Raw genomic sequence first — 18,108 nt, forward strand, 5'->3', positions numbered from 1 at the left:
AGGGAGGCTGGAAGGGAGATGGCCACCCGGAGCAGCTTCCTGTCACCCGAGCTAGTCTTGGAAGCCCCTTCTGTCCTTGTTTCAAACAGCCCCGACCTGGCTGCTCAAAGCCACAAACCCTTTAAAATAAGGGTCTCCCCCCACTTCTCCTCATTTGCTGCCTGATTTCATTTTGGTTGGAGATTGTGGGGAGCTTAAAAGAAGAGATGGAGTGGAGGGCAAGTGAGAGAGAAGTGAGTCCCAGATATTTCTATAAATACATCCATGACGCCTTCTGAAAGGGGCTTGACTCAAAGGGGGTGTTGTGGAGTAGACCCGCCTCTGCCCCAGCTCAGGTGGTGTTAGCCGCCTGCCGGGACCATCCCATCGAATGAAAAGGGAGTCCTGTTGATTCTCTGGGGGGGGCTAAGGGGCCCCCATGCGGCCTCAGGACTAGGTCTTCCATTTCTCCAGCCCTGTCTGCTTTCATGTCGTGCTTTCTCACTGGACTTCTCTTCAGCCTCAGATGAGGAAGCTGGAGGCCCTGGGTAAAGGGAGCTTTCTGGGGGGAGGTGGAGAGGGCTCCAGAGTGACGGCTGGGCCTGGAGCTGGGTGTCTGCCAGGTATAGCACTAGGAGATGGAGGGAAGGGGGCTTTTTCTGCCAGCCTGGCCACCTTTTCTGAGGGCACCGGGCTGTTGCTCATGTCCTATCTGACCAGGAGCAGGGGAAGTATAGGATTACCAGCATGGCCTATTTCAACCTTTCTGAGGAAACGCCAGTGTTTCCGGAGGGCACGAGGGAGGCACACAGACCCCAGGTTTTGCTGCCTGTCTCCTCACACCCCCCTCAGTCACCTCAGTCACCCCTGGCTCTCCCCAGAAATGGCAGTTTCAGTCACGTGCTCCTACGTGAATCTCATAAATACGTTAACTGAGGCAGAAATTTCACTCACTGCCTTTGCTGGAAACACGGGCTCTCGCAGGGGGCATGTCTCTGAGTCTAGCTCCCAACCCCTGTCCATTCATAAAAACCGCTGAGCAAGGCGAGGCGCTGGCAGTGTTTGTGGCCCCGGAGGCAAGGACTAGGAGAAGGGCGTGGGGCTAAATATAAACGTGTGAGTAACTGAAGGAGGGGGAAGGGGGTTTGTGGAGATTCTTGGGAGGTAGGCAGGGGGCAGGAAAGGTGGGTGGTTGCACCACCACGGGGGGGGGGTGCCAACATGCCTCCCACAAATTCAAGTTGAGACCGCCAGGCTTCTTCTGGGAGTGAGTGGGTCATTATTTCCCTATTCGAGGGGGAAGCTTCATAGTTAATTTTGTCTAAGTTGGAGGTTCGTAACGGTGTTTGGGCCATAGATTCCTTTGAGAATCGTTGAAGGCCCAGGCCTAAAGGAAACTCAGTCCTCTGGTTCTATCCCTGCCTCTGATGGGCTCTCTGACTTCCGGGAGATCGTTGGTGTGAGACTGTCAGCACCGTGTGGGCAGGGACTGTGTCTGTCTTGTTCCTTTTCACTGTATCCCCAGGGTCAGCACAGTGCCTGGCACATGGCAAATGAAGGAATGAAAACTTTTCTCATCTGCACATTATGGTTTGCCGTCATTGTGTATCACTTAATTTAGATGGAGCCCAAATGGCTAATGAGTTCTGAAAACCAGAGAGAAAAGAGCCTCTGATTTTCTTTGAACTTCTTGCCCTAGAGAGAACCCTGGCACAGCTTAGACAGCTCTTAGGTGAGACTTGGTACAGGTGGTACCAGTCAGGTTAGCAGCAGGAGAAAGAAGCAACTCGGATGGTTCCGATGAACAGACTTGAACGAAGGGACCACTTTCAGAGGTGTGGGTGGCGTTAAGGGAACCAAAAAAGGAACGCTGAGAAATTAGGAGCCCCAGGAGGCTTTTTACCTCCCCTGTGCTTGAAAAGGCAAGAAGACGAAATGGGGAAATGGATCCCAGGTAGATCTGAGGCCTTGGAGGAGGGACCCCTGGGCAGGGCCTGGGATCACAGAGGGACCCCAGAAAGGGGAGAAGAAATACCCTGACCTCTGTCTTCTCCAATTCGGTCACCTCTTGGCAGTTGGCCAAACCCAATGTGCAGCCCAGGCAGGGGAGGTCCTTGATATAGTGTTGGGATCAGCCCCTGGAGTGGGGGTACGTGGGGACATAGAGTAGCTAGCCCACACATCCATAGGCTCTTCCTCATGAATTGCTAGGTCCAGACCTTCTGGTTGGGAGCATACTCTTCAGACATTTGGTAAAACAAGGGGGTAAAGCTAGGGGGGGATGGCTAAAGTGACAGCTCAACAGAACGAAAAATATCTACTTTCTCCTATAGAGTCACTGGGTTTTGTCGCCTTCATTTAGTGGCCAGGGTTTCCTGACAGCACAGTTCACAAATAAACTTACGTCCTGAAATGGGAACTTTTCCTTGACACAGGAGAACTTTATTCCTTTGAAAATATTTTCCAACAATTTGATATGAAATTGTCTATATTCAGAAGCGGGTAGGTTTTTAGTCTTCTGAAGAAGACAAGCCCTGTGCACATGGAGACAAGGGCCACCAGGAAGATCTTTCCATTCCACCCACCATGCCTTAGTAAATGCCTACTGCGTGCCTGGCACTGTACCAAGTGCTACACGGGGACACAGAGACAAGTAGGACGTTGCCCAGAGGCAGGGGAGCACATGGTCCCTCACTGCCGAAATACAAGCAGCAGAGGCTGCATGCGCCCAGTTGTCCAGCGAGGGGCTGTGATGGATGGAAGGAGGCCTGTAGGCTGCTTCTTACCTTCACACTCACCAGGAAAGGCAGTATTCCAACCACGCCAGACACTGCACCAGCTATCTGGATCAGATGCTCGTTACCTGGCAACTTCCACTGCCGGGTCCCAGAGGAGAACCAGGAAGGGAGCAAGAAAGCCTCCAAGAGGCCAAAAGTGATGACAGAAATCTGAGCACTAAAGCACATGCATCTGATACACAGGAAACAACCTCAGGCCCTGACTCCAAGCCTATTACCTCTTACTTTGGACTCCATTCTAACAGGCTTAGATAGCAAGTTTCTTGAAGCGTAGTGAATGAGCAATAGCACATTAGTTTGCTGGGGTGGGGACGGTGCACTGAGGCTTAAGATAGACACAGTGACAACAACACAAAAAGACAGCTGGTCAAATGGATTACAAGAAAAATAAAGAATTAGGGAATAGTTCTGAGATCAAAAAGAATAGTAGACTGAAATTATTTCTGGAGCCTCGGTTCTGTATGTAACCCTTGGGGGCGTCACTGACCTAGAACACGTTACCTGGCTCTCACTATTACGAAGACTGAATGGTGCTTACTTTGCTTAAGAAGACAGATAAGTGTCATGTATATTTTAGAATAATTTCTATTGAACACGGCCCTAAAATTGTAAACGTCAGGAACCCTAACTTTGGTATACTGTTTTAACCATTGCTGGGTAATAAACCACAGTCACACTCAATGGCTTAAACAACAATCACTTATTATGGAAGTTCATGTGTCTGTAGGTCAACTAAGGGTCAGCTGATCGAGCCTGGGTTTGGCTGGTACTGGCTGGGCTCACTGTGGGTCTATGGATTGACTCAGCTCCAACATCCATTCACAGATGTAGTTCATTAGTTGTACAATTTCTAGAATGTGCTGGCACAGACCCAAGAACAGTAATATTTATAGACAGGCAGACCTTCCACACACTTCAATTTATGTAATTCGCACAGCACCTCTGAGATGGATGTGGCATCAGGCCCACTTTTTAGATGAGGAAATAGAGGTTCAGAGAGGTTCAGTGACTTGCCCAAGATCACACAGCTGATAGGTGGGAAAGCTGGAAACTGGAATGCTGCCCTCTGAATCTAAGTCTGGGGCTTTTACCAATGTAGACCAAACCTACTTATGACCATGGCTAAATAATGATATTAGCTGTTAAAGTCCCGTAGGCTATCCTTCTATCCTTTGAAAACTCAACTCTAGATTCTTTAAAAATTTTTATTTTATTTTTCAATTACAGTTGACATACAATATTATATTAGTTTCATATGTACAACATACTGATTAGACATTTATGTAGCTTACAAAGTAACCACCCCAATAAGTCTAGTACCCACCTGGCACCATACATAGTCATTACTGGGTTCTTTCTTCTCCATTCCCTCCTACCTTCTCCTTAGGATAGCAATGCCCAAGCTCTTAGCAAAAGATTAGAGATGACTATACTAAAGTGTGCATGACTTGCCAGGATACTGGTTTATCTTTCCTTTGAAGGTATTTGTGTTTTAACAGGGGTAAAAATTCTAAGCCAAAGTATCCTCTAGTAAGATGAGCTTCAACCACGGTATTTTGGGGCATGAGGCCTTCCTGGGGTCAGAGACTACCTCTTCACAGATATTCCCGTCAGGCATTGGGAACCCACCTACTCTATACTCAAACAGACACGTGTGGCTTCCCTCTTCCAGTACAGGATTTCTCAGGCAGGCAGGAGCTCTTCAGGTGATGTTTGGGTCAAGTTCGCAGAGACACAGTGGGTGAGAAGACCCAAAACCAGTCCTGTGGAGTGAGTCACGTGGAAGAAAATGAATTCTGTCTGGGTGCCGGAATCTTCTCCAGCTGGCTGCCGGGATATGACCCAGAGCAGGCGTTTTGTGTCTTATAGGACCTGATGTCTCGCCCTGTGCTCCCCTGACTGGAAGCCAGCCAGGCCCCCACTTGGGAACCAGTCATGTTTTTGGCAGTAGATTATGGGCCATTTATTTCTGTCTGATGTTGATCAGCTGTTGTTTAATGTTCCATAATGCACTTCCCAGCCATCTCCTTCGATTTAGCCCCCCATATTTCCTCTAGATAATATAATCAGTGAGGGTTCTTAAATGAGAGGGCTCTCCAGGGGTCCCATCTTTGCCACCTCTCCCCATCCCCATCCTGCGAATAAAGCAGTAGGTTCATCTCCAGCTCAGACACAGAGAGAGGTGGGTGTGTGAGTTGGGAGGCTTTCCCTGCAGATATCCAGGGCCAAGCCCCCACACTGCCATTCACCACATGTAAGCCTACTTTCCTCAGATCCACAGCCATCGCTGCCACAACCATACAGAAACAGTGCAGCTCTAGAATGGGATGCTTTATAGAAGCCCAGTGTCCATGCTAAACAGACTAAATAAATCAGCATCGCTGGGGCATTTTGTCAGGTACTGAGAGTGTTTAATACTGTCTAGGTGATTCTAATGTCCAACCAGGGTCAGCCATTGAACTACAGCCAGCATCAGAAGCACCTAAAAGGTTTGTTAAAACCCAGACTGCTGGGCTCCACCCCCAGAGTTTCTGATCCAGTAGGTCTGGAGTGGGGCCCAGGAGTTTGCATTTCTAAGCTCCCAGGTGGTGCTGACGCTGCTGGTCCACAGAGCACATTCTGAGAACCACTGGTCACATTTGCCTCTCTGAACTCCTGCATTAGTTTCCCACGGCCACTCAGTGGTCAGGTTGCTTTCTTCTGTGTCACATCTTCCTCTGCTTCTTTCTTATAAAGACACTTGTGATTACATTTAGGGTCCATCCAGATAATCACTCCATCTTTAACTTTTTAGTTTAAGTACACCTGCATATAAGGTAACATCGATAGGTTCCAGGAGTTAGGATCTGGACCTCTTTGGGTGCCATCAATTCAGTTTATCACAGTTACCTTTTCCACTGGCAAAGTGTTCCATAAGTACTTTTTTAAGTGACATCAGAATCAAAGGTACAGGTGTATAAACAGTCTTCATTTGGGTGCAAGTACTTTATTTGAGAGGTTATCCCAGTAGGGCTTGGGAAAGCAAGACAAGGAAGGGCAGGCCGTCAATACCAGGGGGATTCCTGAACAGATTCCTGGGGAGCTCCCGGAGACGGGGCACTGGGATATTTACCCACCAGCTCTTGGGGACATGTTTGCCTGAGCAATCCCTATAGCTGGAGAAGCCCTGTGGCAAAAGAACAGGTGCCTGTGGCAGGAGCTGGCAGCCCATAGGGCCTCATGAACACTCAGGGATATGGGCAGGGAAGAGACAGCATCTGCCAAGATACTTGCCGAGAGCAGCTGTGGTTCTGCTGGCCCTCACACAGTTGCCTGCCTGCCCCACCTGCCATTTCTGGGCAGTGGCAGTTACGCTCAGCACCCCCTGTTCTGATACAGGAGCTGGGATCCAGTTGCTCTGGGAGCCCCATTAGCACGACGAAAGCTGCCTGCCCTGCACTGAGCCCTTTCTCTTTGCTAGAGTCTTTTTAAGAATATGACTTCTAATTGTCAAAACAATTTCACGAGCCATTACTACCCTACTCCCCACTCGCCTCAATTTTACCAAAGAGGAAACTAATGTTCAGAGAGGTGCAGTCACTTGCCTGAGGTCACACAGTGCCAGGGCCAAAATTCCCAATCAGGACTTTGTGACCCCCAAATCATTGCAGAGGCGAATAGCCTAGTGGTCAGGAGTTGGGCATCTGGTACCACACTGCCTGGGTTCAAGTCTTGTGTTTCCCGTCGCTTTGTGACGTTGGGCAGGCAAATCACCTGCTCTGTACCTCAGTTTACCCATTTATAAAATGGGGCTAAAAGTAGGATTTAACTCACAGGTTGGTTTAAAAGATTAAGGGGCCTAATTATGAACATAAAGTATGTAAAATAATTCCTGGTGTATGATGTATAAACCTTTTCTATAATTTTTTTCCAGAACCTCACAGTGTCTGTACACATGCCAAGAGGTCATAATTGCCCCTAAGATGCAGTTGTGTCAAAAGGCAAAAGTCCCAAATACAACCCAAACAATAACTTTGCTTAAAATATACGACAAGTTAAGGCAAAAAGAGAGGCTCAGCTTTTATTCATTTTGCATTTGTGAATCAGTCCCTAAAGTAGGGACATGTAGACCAGGGAAGGAATCTCTTCTCATGGTGACTGGCTTTCCCCCATGGCTTTAAAAATACACCTGGCCCTATTCCATCTCCCAGCCCAGGAGCGTTCAGCTCCATTCAAACCTGCACTTATGTCTCCACAGCAACCAACATAAGCACAAGCGTGACTGTGTGTTAGGAGATGGCGACAGCTGAAGGAGAGGCCTCGTGGCTGCTAAGGGCTTTGCACTGTAAACCAGCTGGGGTCTGAAACAAGAGAGAAGAGAAAGAAACACGAATGCAAGTTGGACAGGCTTCTCCCCTCCCAGGCCTCCCGCTCCTTTCCCCACTCGTCCTGTGGTGCCGCTCACCTCGCCCTCTTGGTATCTTTCTGAGGAGTCTGGAGAAAGCCCCAGGAGCTTTCCTGCTGCAGCTGGTAGTTCTCTCTTGGGACACATGCTTTAGGAGGGACCTGCCAGGAGGCTCAGACCTGGCCTGGGGCTTCTTGGGGACCCAGGATTGGAGGGGATGGGGTACGATGGCATTCTACCTGTAGAGACCTACCTGCCCGACTGGGGCTTTCTCACTTTCCTGTGACTCCGAGTTTGTTCAAGTGTTTGAACTTGTCCGCGGTGTGAGGCGCCTGTGAGGTAGGCCAGTATTGTTGAGGGTTGAATAGGGTTGCCCGAACAGAAATCATCCCTACAGGGGGAGCCCCCAAAAGGCTTCCAAATTCTCTATGGTCATCCAGAAACCAAAGTCTCCACTGCTGAGAGTAGTGTTTAGGAGTTAGGGGGCCACCAAGTGAGGACAACAACCCTTTCCCCTCTTGTTCGTCTTTCCGAGAGCTGTGTCAGACAAGGTCATGGTAGGGAAAGTAAATGGGGGAACAGACAAATGTTCTCTGTGTCCAGGGAGCAGCAGCGTCCTGAGGGAGCGGTGTGGGTTTGGGTGACACGCTCCTTCACTCTCCGTGTCCACACCTAGAAAGTGAGGAGTGGAAGACCGAGACGGCGCTCTGGACAGGTGGGCCCTGGAGATGTTTTTCCCAGTGTGATGTCTGAGGTAAATGGTTTCTTTCCTTTGTTTTTCTTCAATTATCTGAGTCAACTGCTTCGCCTGCACTTTCTCTGCTGGGCAGCCCTGAACATAAGCGTGTACCTGCCTGACATGCGTCGACTTGGCTACCATGGTGATTGCCGCTAAGGTTCTCCTGTTCAGGCCCAGCTAGAAGGTGGTGTGGGGACGCTGAGTAGTTAGTGGGTTTCACAATTTGCCTGTTCACTAACGGTCTCTGAGAGATATTGTGGCACCGTGCTAAGGCACTGAGGTTAAATTCAGGGAACTTGGGTTATATCTCTGGAACTGCCGGTAGCTCCTGGGATACGCGTGTGTGTTGGACAAGTCATTCGCTCTCTGTGAGATGCAGTTTCCTCATCTGTAAAATGAAGGAATGGACCAGATTTCAAAGATCCTTTTAGCCGTAGACTTGCTCTGACTTTGTGGCTAACACGTTGCTTGCTACTTCACAGAATTAGCACCTACACAAAGAAAGGGCCTTGGCACGGGTTTCTCTTCTGAGCAGTGGCACCCACGTACCCATGATGTGAGAGTGAAAGGCGTGGGATTCTCGTTCAGACAGCTCTGCCCTTGAGTGGAATCTTTCTGATCCACTAGCTGAATGATCTTGGCCAAATGGACTTGGTGTAATTTCTTAACACCGCAGTTTCCACCTCTGTAGAATGGGGATAATAAGAATAGCTTCATCAGATGGCAGTGAGGATTCAACAAGCTAATAGATACAGAGCTTTGCACTGCGCCTGGAACATAAGCCCTCAGTTACTGGTTGCAGCATTGTGTCAAATAGTGGCAAGAGATTTGGAGTCCAGGCCACTTGCCTCCTCTTGGGATGCTTCACTTTTCCTCTAATCCCACCTGCTCTCATTCGGTGGCTGGGGCGATTTGCTCACGGTGCTGAAAACCCAGCTTCAGAATTCAGTGTTTCCATCAAAAGCCCAAGGCTGAGCAGGGGAAATCGCAGGGCGTGGGCTGTGGAATTGGAGGTCTGGCTCAGAAGCCCCGCTTTGTAGGACCTTAAATGTCAGAGCCTCAGTTTTCCACATCTGGAAAAGGGGGGTATACAATTAATAGACGGTAATTGTAGGAGTTATTGTGAGGATCAAAGGAGAAAGCATGGGAGGGCCTAGCTCTGAGCTAGTGGACTGTGTATGAGGAGCTGTTGTGCCTTGAGGGGTGACACTGGACTTTCACCCCCTGGAAAGCACAGGCTCACACACCTGAGGAAAACAGCAGTGCGCTGAGTCCTCAGCAGAAAGGCCTGCTGATGAGCAAGTTCCCCCGTAGGCAGCGCTTCCTGTTGCTGTGAGGGAGAAAGCGTCTCACGTCCCCAGACAGGGGTGAGCTGACTGGGAAACCCTCCCAGGCAGTGCAGTCCTAAGAGTGTCCACCCTTTGGAAACTGTGCAGTCCTGTGAGCAGCCTAGCTGGTAAAACAAGCTGCTCCCCACATCTAATTCAGCCACATCAGGAGAATGGGGCCCTCTGTCCACACAGCATCTGTGTGGTATAGAATGACAGTCTTGCCCTTTCAAAATGGACAGCAGATGCCAAGTCACCAGGTCTGCCAGGGTGGGTCCTCCCAGGCAATCAGAGGAGGGTGATTAAATATGAAATTTTCAGTGGAGTGCCCGCAGATGGTGGCTGATTTGGCAAAGATGCTCGGTTTTCTGGCCCTGCACCCGTCTGCTGCCACTTTGCATTTTGCTCCTTTTTATTTTCTACATGAGGCAATAACATTCATTAAAATTTGTTCATATTATTATTATTACTACCATGTATAAATCTGTCACTCTGTCTCTAAATTAATTACGATTATTGCTTAAGATATGTCGCTTTTGATATACTTCCCATCAATCAAATGACCGATAGTTATTGCACCTCCTACGATATACTAACTATTATATCAAATAAGAAGATTCGTAAGACAGACTAACTCAAGAATCACATTGTCTATTTGTGACATTAAAAAAGCACAGATGAAATATGAAGTGAGGAGCACTTGTACATCACCATTGTGGTGTCTTAGATTCACAAGTAGTTGGGGTTTATATGACAGCAGAGCAATTATGATATGGAGACAACTGATTGGGTCCAAGTCACAACCCCGCCACTTATCTGGGCACATCTTTGAGCTTCAGTTTACTGATCTGTCAAACAGAGAAAATGTTAACAAGACTGAAGCCTCTTGTAAGCCACTGCTTAGCACGTTATACATGTTCAGTACATGTTACTGAATATTGTGATGGTTGATGTTTGCAAGCTACATAAAGGTAGTTTAAAGAATGTTTTGGGTTTTATTTTTTGATCTGCTTTAGGTCACAAATAAAATGTCTTCTGGGAAAAAAGCAAACAAACAAACTTAACATCTTCCACCAGAATAAATTACAAGTGAATTAGGAATTTAAATGTTAGCAAATCACCCAAAAGCACATCAGTAAGGGCCAGGATGAATAAATCATGGTTCTTCCAAGTGAAGGAATATTATGTAGCCATAGGAAGAAATGTGGACGCATTTTATGTAGTTACACAGAGTGATCTCTTAGAAATACTATGAAGAAACTGAGAAGGACCATCTGTACAGTATTATATTACAAGTAATCCTTTGAGTAAGAGGGGAAATTATTGACCTACCTGTTTGTTCTGTATGCATAGAATAGTCATGGAAGTATACACGGGAGACTAAGCAATTAAGAATAAATAACTGGAACTGGAACAGGCGTGGGAGAGTTTTCATGTATACCTTATACATTTTTGAATTTTGAATCACATAAATGTATTACTTATTCTAAACAATTAAACAAAGTCCCACAAACACATACAAAGCAGCACTTCTCATCTGGAGTACTCTCTTTAAAAGTCTGTTAGGCCCAAATTAGTGATGGGAATTGAGATCTCAGAGAATTTCCAGAATGGTAGAATCGTACAGTTATAGTGCTGCAAAAAGCCCAAGATTCATCTCTCCCATTTGTTCACTTGAGAAGCTCTATTGCTTACTTAAGGTCAAGAGGGTCAGCCTGAGGCCCCCACTTTCTAGAATTCAGGGATTTGAGTGACTCCGTGAGACCAATGGGTAGAAATGTCTGTCTGTGCCATTGGGCAGCCAGGGGCTCCCAGGGACCCTGCTCCCTCCTCCCCACCTGCTGTGGACCCTCAGACAGCAAATCCTAGAGGTGCTGGGGCTGGACTGGGGGGCTCTAGGGAAAGGGTTTAAATGTTTGCCACATGGTTTCGTATCACAAGTGTCTGCAGAGCTAAGATATCACCATGGAAAAATGAAGGTGTGGAAATGTAATGGTTGGAAACACAGGGTCTTTCCATTCAGCCCCAGTTGTCAGCAGGTATTGGAAATAACCCACCCTTTGGGCCCCATGCAGCTGGACGATTTTGTCTCTGACTTACGGCCAGATCTCCTGAATAACTCTAGAATCTTGGCCTCTCCTGTCAAGCCATACCAAAAGATTTAATAGCACTCGCTGATTTATGCTGGTCACTGTAATCAAATTCAGAGCCAAGACGCAGCCAGCCGTGGGGCGGTTTCTTGATGTTCCCTTGGCTCCTAATAACATTGTCTCCTCCTTCCTCTCTATTTACCACATGCCATTTGGTCAAATTAGAACTTGAACTCAAAAGAGCAGATGCCTTCCTTTAGATAAGGTCCAAAAATTTCCCTGGTGGGAGGCAAGAGGGATGGCTTTGTCTCCTTGAATCTGTGCATAATCAAAGGAGTCACTGTTGATACATGACTCGCTGTAAAATAATGACCAATATGGGATGATTTTCCTTCATCCTTGTAGCTAGGGCAGACTTTTGCGCCTCCAGGCATCTCTCTAAGGGCAGAGGAGAACGTCCTTCTCGTGTTCTTCGTGGAGATTCACTTACTTGCTCAGGGTCTCCTGATGAGTGGCTGCCGCCTTCTCCAGGCAGCGCTGGTGCCCCAGCTCTGTGCAGTTCCGGGTGCTCTCAGATATGTGCCAGCCACGGGTGTTGGACCGTCCCACCCCCAATCCTCACCCTTGGGAAGGTATCTTCTGGCTCTCTGTTGCCTAAAATTATTTGTTCCGTTTTATTATGAAAATTTTCAAACATTCAAAAAAAAGTGGAAAGAATTGTTCAGGGAGCACCAGTATGCCCACTGTTATGGGCCAAATTGCATGCCCCCCAAAATTAATAAGTGGAAGCCCTAAGCCCAGTACCTCAGAACGTGACTGTGTTTGGAGGTAGGCCTTCAAAGAGGTGGGTGATAAGGTTAAATGAGGCTCCTAGGTTGGGCCCTGATCCAATCTGACCGGTGTCCTTATAAGAAGAGGAAATTTGGACACAGACAGACACGAGGGATACTCACAGGACAGGCCATGTGGACACAGCTACCGTGTGTCCCCGAAAGTAAGACCTGCCGGACAGTCAGCTCTAATGCGTCTTTTGGAGCAAAAATTAATATAAGACCCAGTATTATATTATGTCAGACCTGGTATATTATTGTATTATATTATATATATTATATTATATTAATTATATTATATTATATTATATTATATTATATTATATTATATTATATTATACCTGGTCTTATATAAGACCCGGTTTTATATAAGACCCGGTCTTACAGTAAAATAAGACTGGGTCTTACATTAATTTTTGCTCCAAAAGACGCATTAGAGCTGATTGTCCGGCTAGGTCTTATTTTCAGGGAAACAGGGTAGGTGTTGGTAAACTCCTCCAGCCCCAGCTGGCTGAGACGACACCTGACATCTTTTTCTGAGGTCCCCTGCTCATTGTCTCTGGCTGATGGGGACATGGGGGTGGGAGGTCACCACTTAGTGCCGGTAACGAAATCTCCGGAAGTCTCCAGGGTCAGACCTCTGGACTCAGTCCTAGCCTACTACCTACTGGCTGTGTATGACTTTAGGGACATCGCTAAATCTTGGAGCCTCGTATGAAAATGAAGATAACAGTGCCACTCCATACCTTGCGGGGTTGCTGTGGGGGTCGGAGGGTAGCGAATGCTCATGGGACCTTTCCCATAGTTGGCGTCTCACTACTGGGTTAGGGTAAGACTGTCCGCGGTAGCAAACAAGCACCCACATTTTAGTGACTTCATCTAATCAAAATTTATTTTCTGCTCCCCCAACAGTCCACAGACCCTGGTTAGGGGCAGCTCATCTCCATGTTGGCATTCTGGGCTGTGGGCCCCTTTTCCATCTGAGGCTGCACCATCTCCCAAGGCTCAGGCCTCTGCATCCAGGCAGCACCTGGAAAGAAGAGTTACATGTCCCCAGCGATTCTCACTGCAGGGGGGTTGGCAAGTAGAGCCACTTCTCAGGGATAGATCTGGCCTGTGGAAAGGGGGAGCGCACATTTGTGGGGAGTACTGGCTTTCCCAGTTTAGCCTCAACTGAGGAGGTCCTGTGACGTAAAGTCAATGGCTGGAAGTTAGGACTGGAGAGAGCCAGCCTGTCAGGACAGGTCCAGGTCTGAGGGAAAGCATCCTGCTTCCAAAAACTGTGAGAAAGAACAGCAGGAGGGGCAGGAGTGATTGGAGGGAGAGCCAGGCAAGATGGCCAGCAGGAAAGCACCTTCTCACAGGGCTGTGTGCACTATTCCCTTCGAACTCTGACCCCAGTGCTGTACTAGCTATGTGGTCTGGCCCGGGTGACTTGGCTTCTCTGAGTCCGTTTTTCCTCTGTGCCAACAATGGGGACAGGAGCTTCTGGAACAGTGCCCAGGGAGGCGGTATTCCAGAACTGGTCTTCTGGACTGGTTGATAAATCCCAGAGCTGCAATTAAGACAAAATACTGTGAATATGACACCTGCTGACAGCTGCAGGAAGGTCCCGGAAACTTTTATTATAAATTAGATTCTGCAGGCAGCACTGCTGTGGTGAGCTGGTGCGTGGGCCAGTGAACCTGAGGGAGCTCAGCAGGCCTCTGCTCCAAGTGCACAGATTGCCCTCCAGAGGAGCAGGGGGGAGAGTGATCCTCTATCCCTGTTCAGGGCCCTTATGAAGGATCATTTGTGTCTCAGGAATCATAGCCCCTGGTGCAAGCCAGAGCTGGAAAGGGCTTAGAGCTCATCTTGTCTAACGCTACCATTTTACATTTCAGAAAACCGAGGCCCAGTGGGGAAGTGAGTTGTCTAAGGGCACACAGCAAGTTTCTGGCCACACCAGGGCTGGAGACCAGGATTCCTAATCCTAGGCTGGCACTCCTGGCTGAAAGGCAGTTAACAGTCATGGAGCATACAACCAGGCATTTGACTTAAGGAAATTCAACTGTTAGTGCTTCTAGAGACAGAGTCGGAGAGTGAGACAAAGTTAGAGATAGGGAGACAGAGAGACAGAGAGAATGAGACTGAGACAGGAGAGAGAGTTGCAGGAGAGAAACATAGAAAAGACAGACAGAAAGAGACATTCATGAGCCTGAGTCATTAGGTTCAAAATAGAGATTTGAACACCTGCAGGGTTGGACAGGACATCAGAGATCATCTAGTCCAGTCGCCTTCATTTTTACGATAATGAAACATAGTTGAGCGGTTTACGTGTATAAACCTTTTAAGGAAAAGTTTGATGCTGAATGGTAAAAAATAAATGCTTTGGTGTTAAAAGTTGCAAAACTTCCATCTCCAAGGAATTTGAAATAAAGTTCAAGAAATGAAGAGCTGCAGGCATAGGAGCCAGCATGGGGAATTTGAGAAAATGTGATGCCAATGACATTTCTGCAACTGTCTGGGATTTAGAACTGAGCACTCCATGCCCTCTGTGCTGCTTTCTCTGATGTCTTAGACTCTCTGTTTCTGAGAATAGAGGGAAATACCCTAGGAAAAGAACACAGCCTAACCCTTTCAACCCTCACTCCTCCCATCTTGGTACCAGCAGATCTTCTCTGCTTTCAAAGCTTAGCTCAAATGCCACCTCTTCCAGGAAGCTTTCCCTGATTTCTCACTTATATTCCCTGCCCCAAATGGTACCCATCACTTCCTTCTATAAATACCTCCAGACACCCTCACTGCATGTTAGCCTCTTCTCTTTTACCACTTTGTGTAATAGTTGTCTTTGAAAATGTTGATAGAAGAACCCCTATTCTATGCCAGGAACTCCAAAAGCCTTAGCTATAGTCCTCACAACAAAGTAGCAACGTGAGTTTCACTATGCTCACTTTACAGGTAAGAGGACTGAGGTTCCAAGAGAGTGAATAACTTCCTCATTGTCATACTTGGATTCCAGCCCAAGTTTGCCTGACTCCGGGGTCGTCCTCTTTCCACCACCCTGAAGGACGCATTCTGAGGGTAGAAACTGTATTTAGTCATTGTGTCTAGTACACATTTGATACTCAGTGTGGGTTTCTGAATGAACAAAACAGTAAATGAATGAATGAATACAAGAAATATTCTTTCTTTTGAAGGCTATAGCTCAGGGGGCAGCAAACTACAACCTGTGGGCCAAATCCAGCTTGCCTCCTCTTTTGTAAGTGAAGTTTATTGCAACACAGCCACACTCATTCCTTTATGTATTGTCAATGGCTGCTTTCATGTACTGTGGCATGGTCCCATTGCAACAAAGCCATGTGGCCCATAGATCCTACAATATTTCCTATCTGGTCCTTTCCAGAAAAAGCTTGCTGACTCCTACTATAGCTTATAGTCTTTACTACGCTAGTTAAAACAACTGTGTTATTGCTAAACACTAATAATCTGTCTTTATGATCTGGAATATTGTGTGTGTGTGTGTGTGTGTGTGCATGCTTGTGCGTTGGGTATGCCTATAAAGTATCAGACAGATTTCCACATGTATCTGGTATATGCCTCTTTATTATTTACAGGCAGGCTCCATCTAAAGAGGTTTACTCCACAGGCCTTTTGGAGGAGAAAAAAATATATATATCTATATATATCTATATCTATATCTATATCTATATCTATATCTATATCTATATCTATATATATATCTATATACACACACACATACATATATACATGTATATAGCCAAAAAATGTATATGCATTTTAAGAAAGGAAGAAACTGTATTAAAATTGTAATACTCAATATATACCAATAACAAAAGATGAATACAAGTCATGTGTATACTTTTTTGGAGCATCCCCAGCATGTGTGTGTGTATGTGTGTATGTGTATAATTTTTAAAAAATTAAGTTTAGCTTGGTGGTGGCACCTTGGCCAGACACGGGACCCTGACGACAAAGACCTGCCCTGGAGCAGAGGATGGCAGGCACCCCGACAATCGCAGTGGGGGGACTTTGTGGCCAGCCGGAGCAGTACCGTCCTGGCCGTTTCTGAGCTGAATGGAAAGCAGCGTGTTTGATGGATTCCACTCCACTTCCTCTCTGCTTGTTGTGGTGATCAGGATCCCAGGCTTCCAGCCTCACCTCCTCCCCTGAGCCGAGGGCACTCCTCCTCTCCCAAGCCACCCCGCGTGCAGCCTCCGGAGAGGCCAGTGTGCTGCCTGCCCATCCCTGCTCCTGGCAGCTCAGGACTGGCCTCTGGACCCCTGAGATCTGGGGCAGGAGCAGCACCGCAGCAGGGATTGGCTGACTCCCACCCCAAATGCCCAGCAGGCCAGGCGCTGGGAGCACTCGGGGGCGTGACGGATCCCAGCCTGTCTCCAGCCTGTGCTCCCTGGCCAGTCCGCCCTGGGCCTTGTCCACAATGACGGGCCCATCACTCAGCCTTACTCATCTGCTCACCATCTCAGGACTGCTCTGTTACTCAGCTTGCTGCTGGGGTGAGTTTGTGAGTGTGTGTGTATGCTGACGTGCATGCACATGAGTTTGCGTGTGTGTGTGTGTGTGTGTGTGTGTGTGTGTGTATTGTTTGGGGAAAAAGGACTCTTGGAAAGCAGACTTGTTGTAGGATCAGCAGTCTTTAAATATTAAACTTCTAGGCCAGTGTTGGAATCGCAACGTAAAGAAGTGTGACAGTGGAGTTGGTGGGGGCCTTGGCATACACGCTTGTGTGTGCACTCGTGTGTGCCCCTCTTGTGACCTTGACTGCAGAGTGGCAGGCTGGCAGCTGCTGCTCCCTTGGCTTTGGAATAATACCGTGTTCTGTGGTCCGGGGCCACCCCTGGCCGTGGTGGCTGAGACGTGCTCAGTCCCTCTCCAGGCTGACTGGCTCGGGTCGTGAGGCTCAGAACCCCAGGGGCAGTAGCATCTACCCACCAAGTCGTTTTCTTTATAGGTTGTATCCTCACCTGCCCCCCACACCTGCTCAGGAGCCAATCGCAAGATGGCAAATCCTTCTTTCAGAGAAGTTCAAATACCTTCAACTTGTAGGATCAGAATTGGTTTTTCAAGGTGTGTGTAGTATGTGTGGGGGTCGAAGGAAAGTTGCAGGGTGAAACCTTCTCTGGAATAGGCGACTCCGGGAAAACCAGGCACATTGCACCCGGTTAAGATGAGAACAGGACTGGCGCTGAGCCGTCCGACTCAGGGTCCAAACACCCAGCGATGCCATGGAGTGTGTGCCCTTCACCTCTCCTGTCCTTGGGCTCCTTCTCAAAAAGGCAGGGAAAGGCCCAAAAGCAGGAGGAAGAAGACGTTGAACAGTCCACCAGCTGCACGAGCAGTTGCAGAATAGTTAACATATGGCCACACCTGTAATTTTCCCAACCTACTAAGGCAGGATGTTTCTGTCGCCTCTTTCCATAGGTGGCTTCTAAGGACATATTTGCTTGATTTGGGGGTCGGGGAGGCTTCTTGATGCCAAAAAGGCAGCAGACACAGAAAGGGCTGTCCCTGGTACCCGACGGATGGGCTGCCCCGTGACTAGGAGCTCCAGATGCACAGACTCAGTGGTGACCCTGGTGGCAGATGTGTACAGAGGACTTGGGAGATGGCCTGAGCCAAACTCCTTGGGGTACAAGTGGGGAAACTGAGTCTCAGATTGAAAAAGGGAGTCGTACCGGGTCACATGGTTACTTACATCTGGACTCACACTCCAAGCCTCTGTATTCCCAAGAATAAGAGGAGTGACTCACTTTCCAAGGGTGTGCCCCAGAGTCAAGTGGGCAAAGCTGAGTCCCCAGGACAAAGCCAGCATCATCTGCAGCACAAAACAAATGCACAAACAAACAGAAACCCCCAATGTTTGCCAAAAGCCCGCATCAGACTCAGCATTGTTTCTGCCCATGCTTTGGCATTGTGGTGGCCACGTACAATGTGACTTC

General features: G+C 47.9%; 1 protein-coding gene across 2 annotated transcripts in view; it reads left to right on the forward strand.

Moving 5' to 3' along the window:
• Positions 1-18,108, forward strand: part of COLQ (collagen like tail subunit of asymmetric acetylcholinesterase) — a 50,118-nt gene that overhangs the window by 318 nt on the left and 31,692 nt on the right. Inside the window, exon 1 of one of the 2 annotated variants that reach the window (XM_033132978.1) lies at positions 16,311-16,665. The exons of the other annotated variant lie outside the window; for it this stretch is intronic. Within the exon in view, the coding sequence (XP_032988869.1) occupies positions 16,488-16,665 (178 nt within the window). The 5' untranslated portion in view covers positions 16,311-16,487. Of the gene's footprint in view, positions 1-16,310; positions 16,666-18,108 lie in introns of those variants that run through there. 2 annotated transcript variants of the gene reach the window in all.

This window comes from Rhinolophus ferrumequinum, chromosome 17 (genome assembly GCF_004115265.2).
Source record: "Rhinolophus ferrumequinum isolate MPI-CBG mRhiFer1 chromosome 17, mRhiFer1_v1.p, whole genome shotgun sequence".
Lineage (NCBI taxonomy): Eukaryota > Metazoa > Chordata > Mammalia > Chiroptera > Rhinolophidae > Rhinolophus > Rhinolophus ferrumequinum.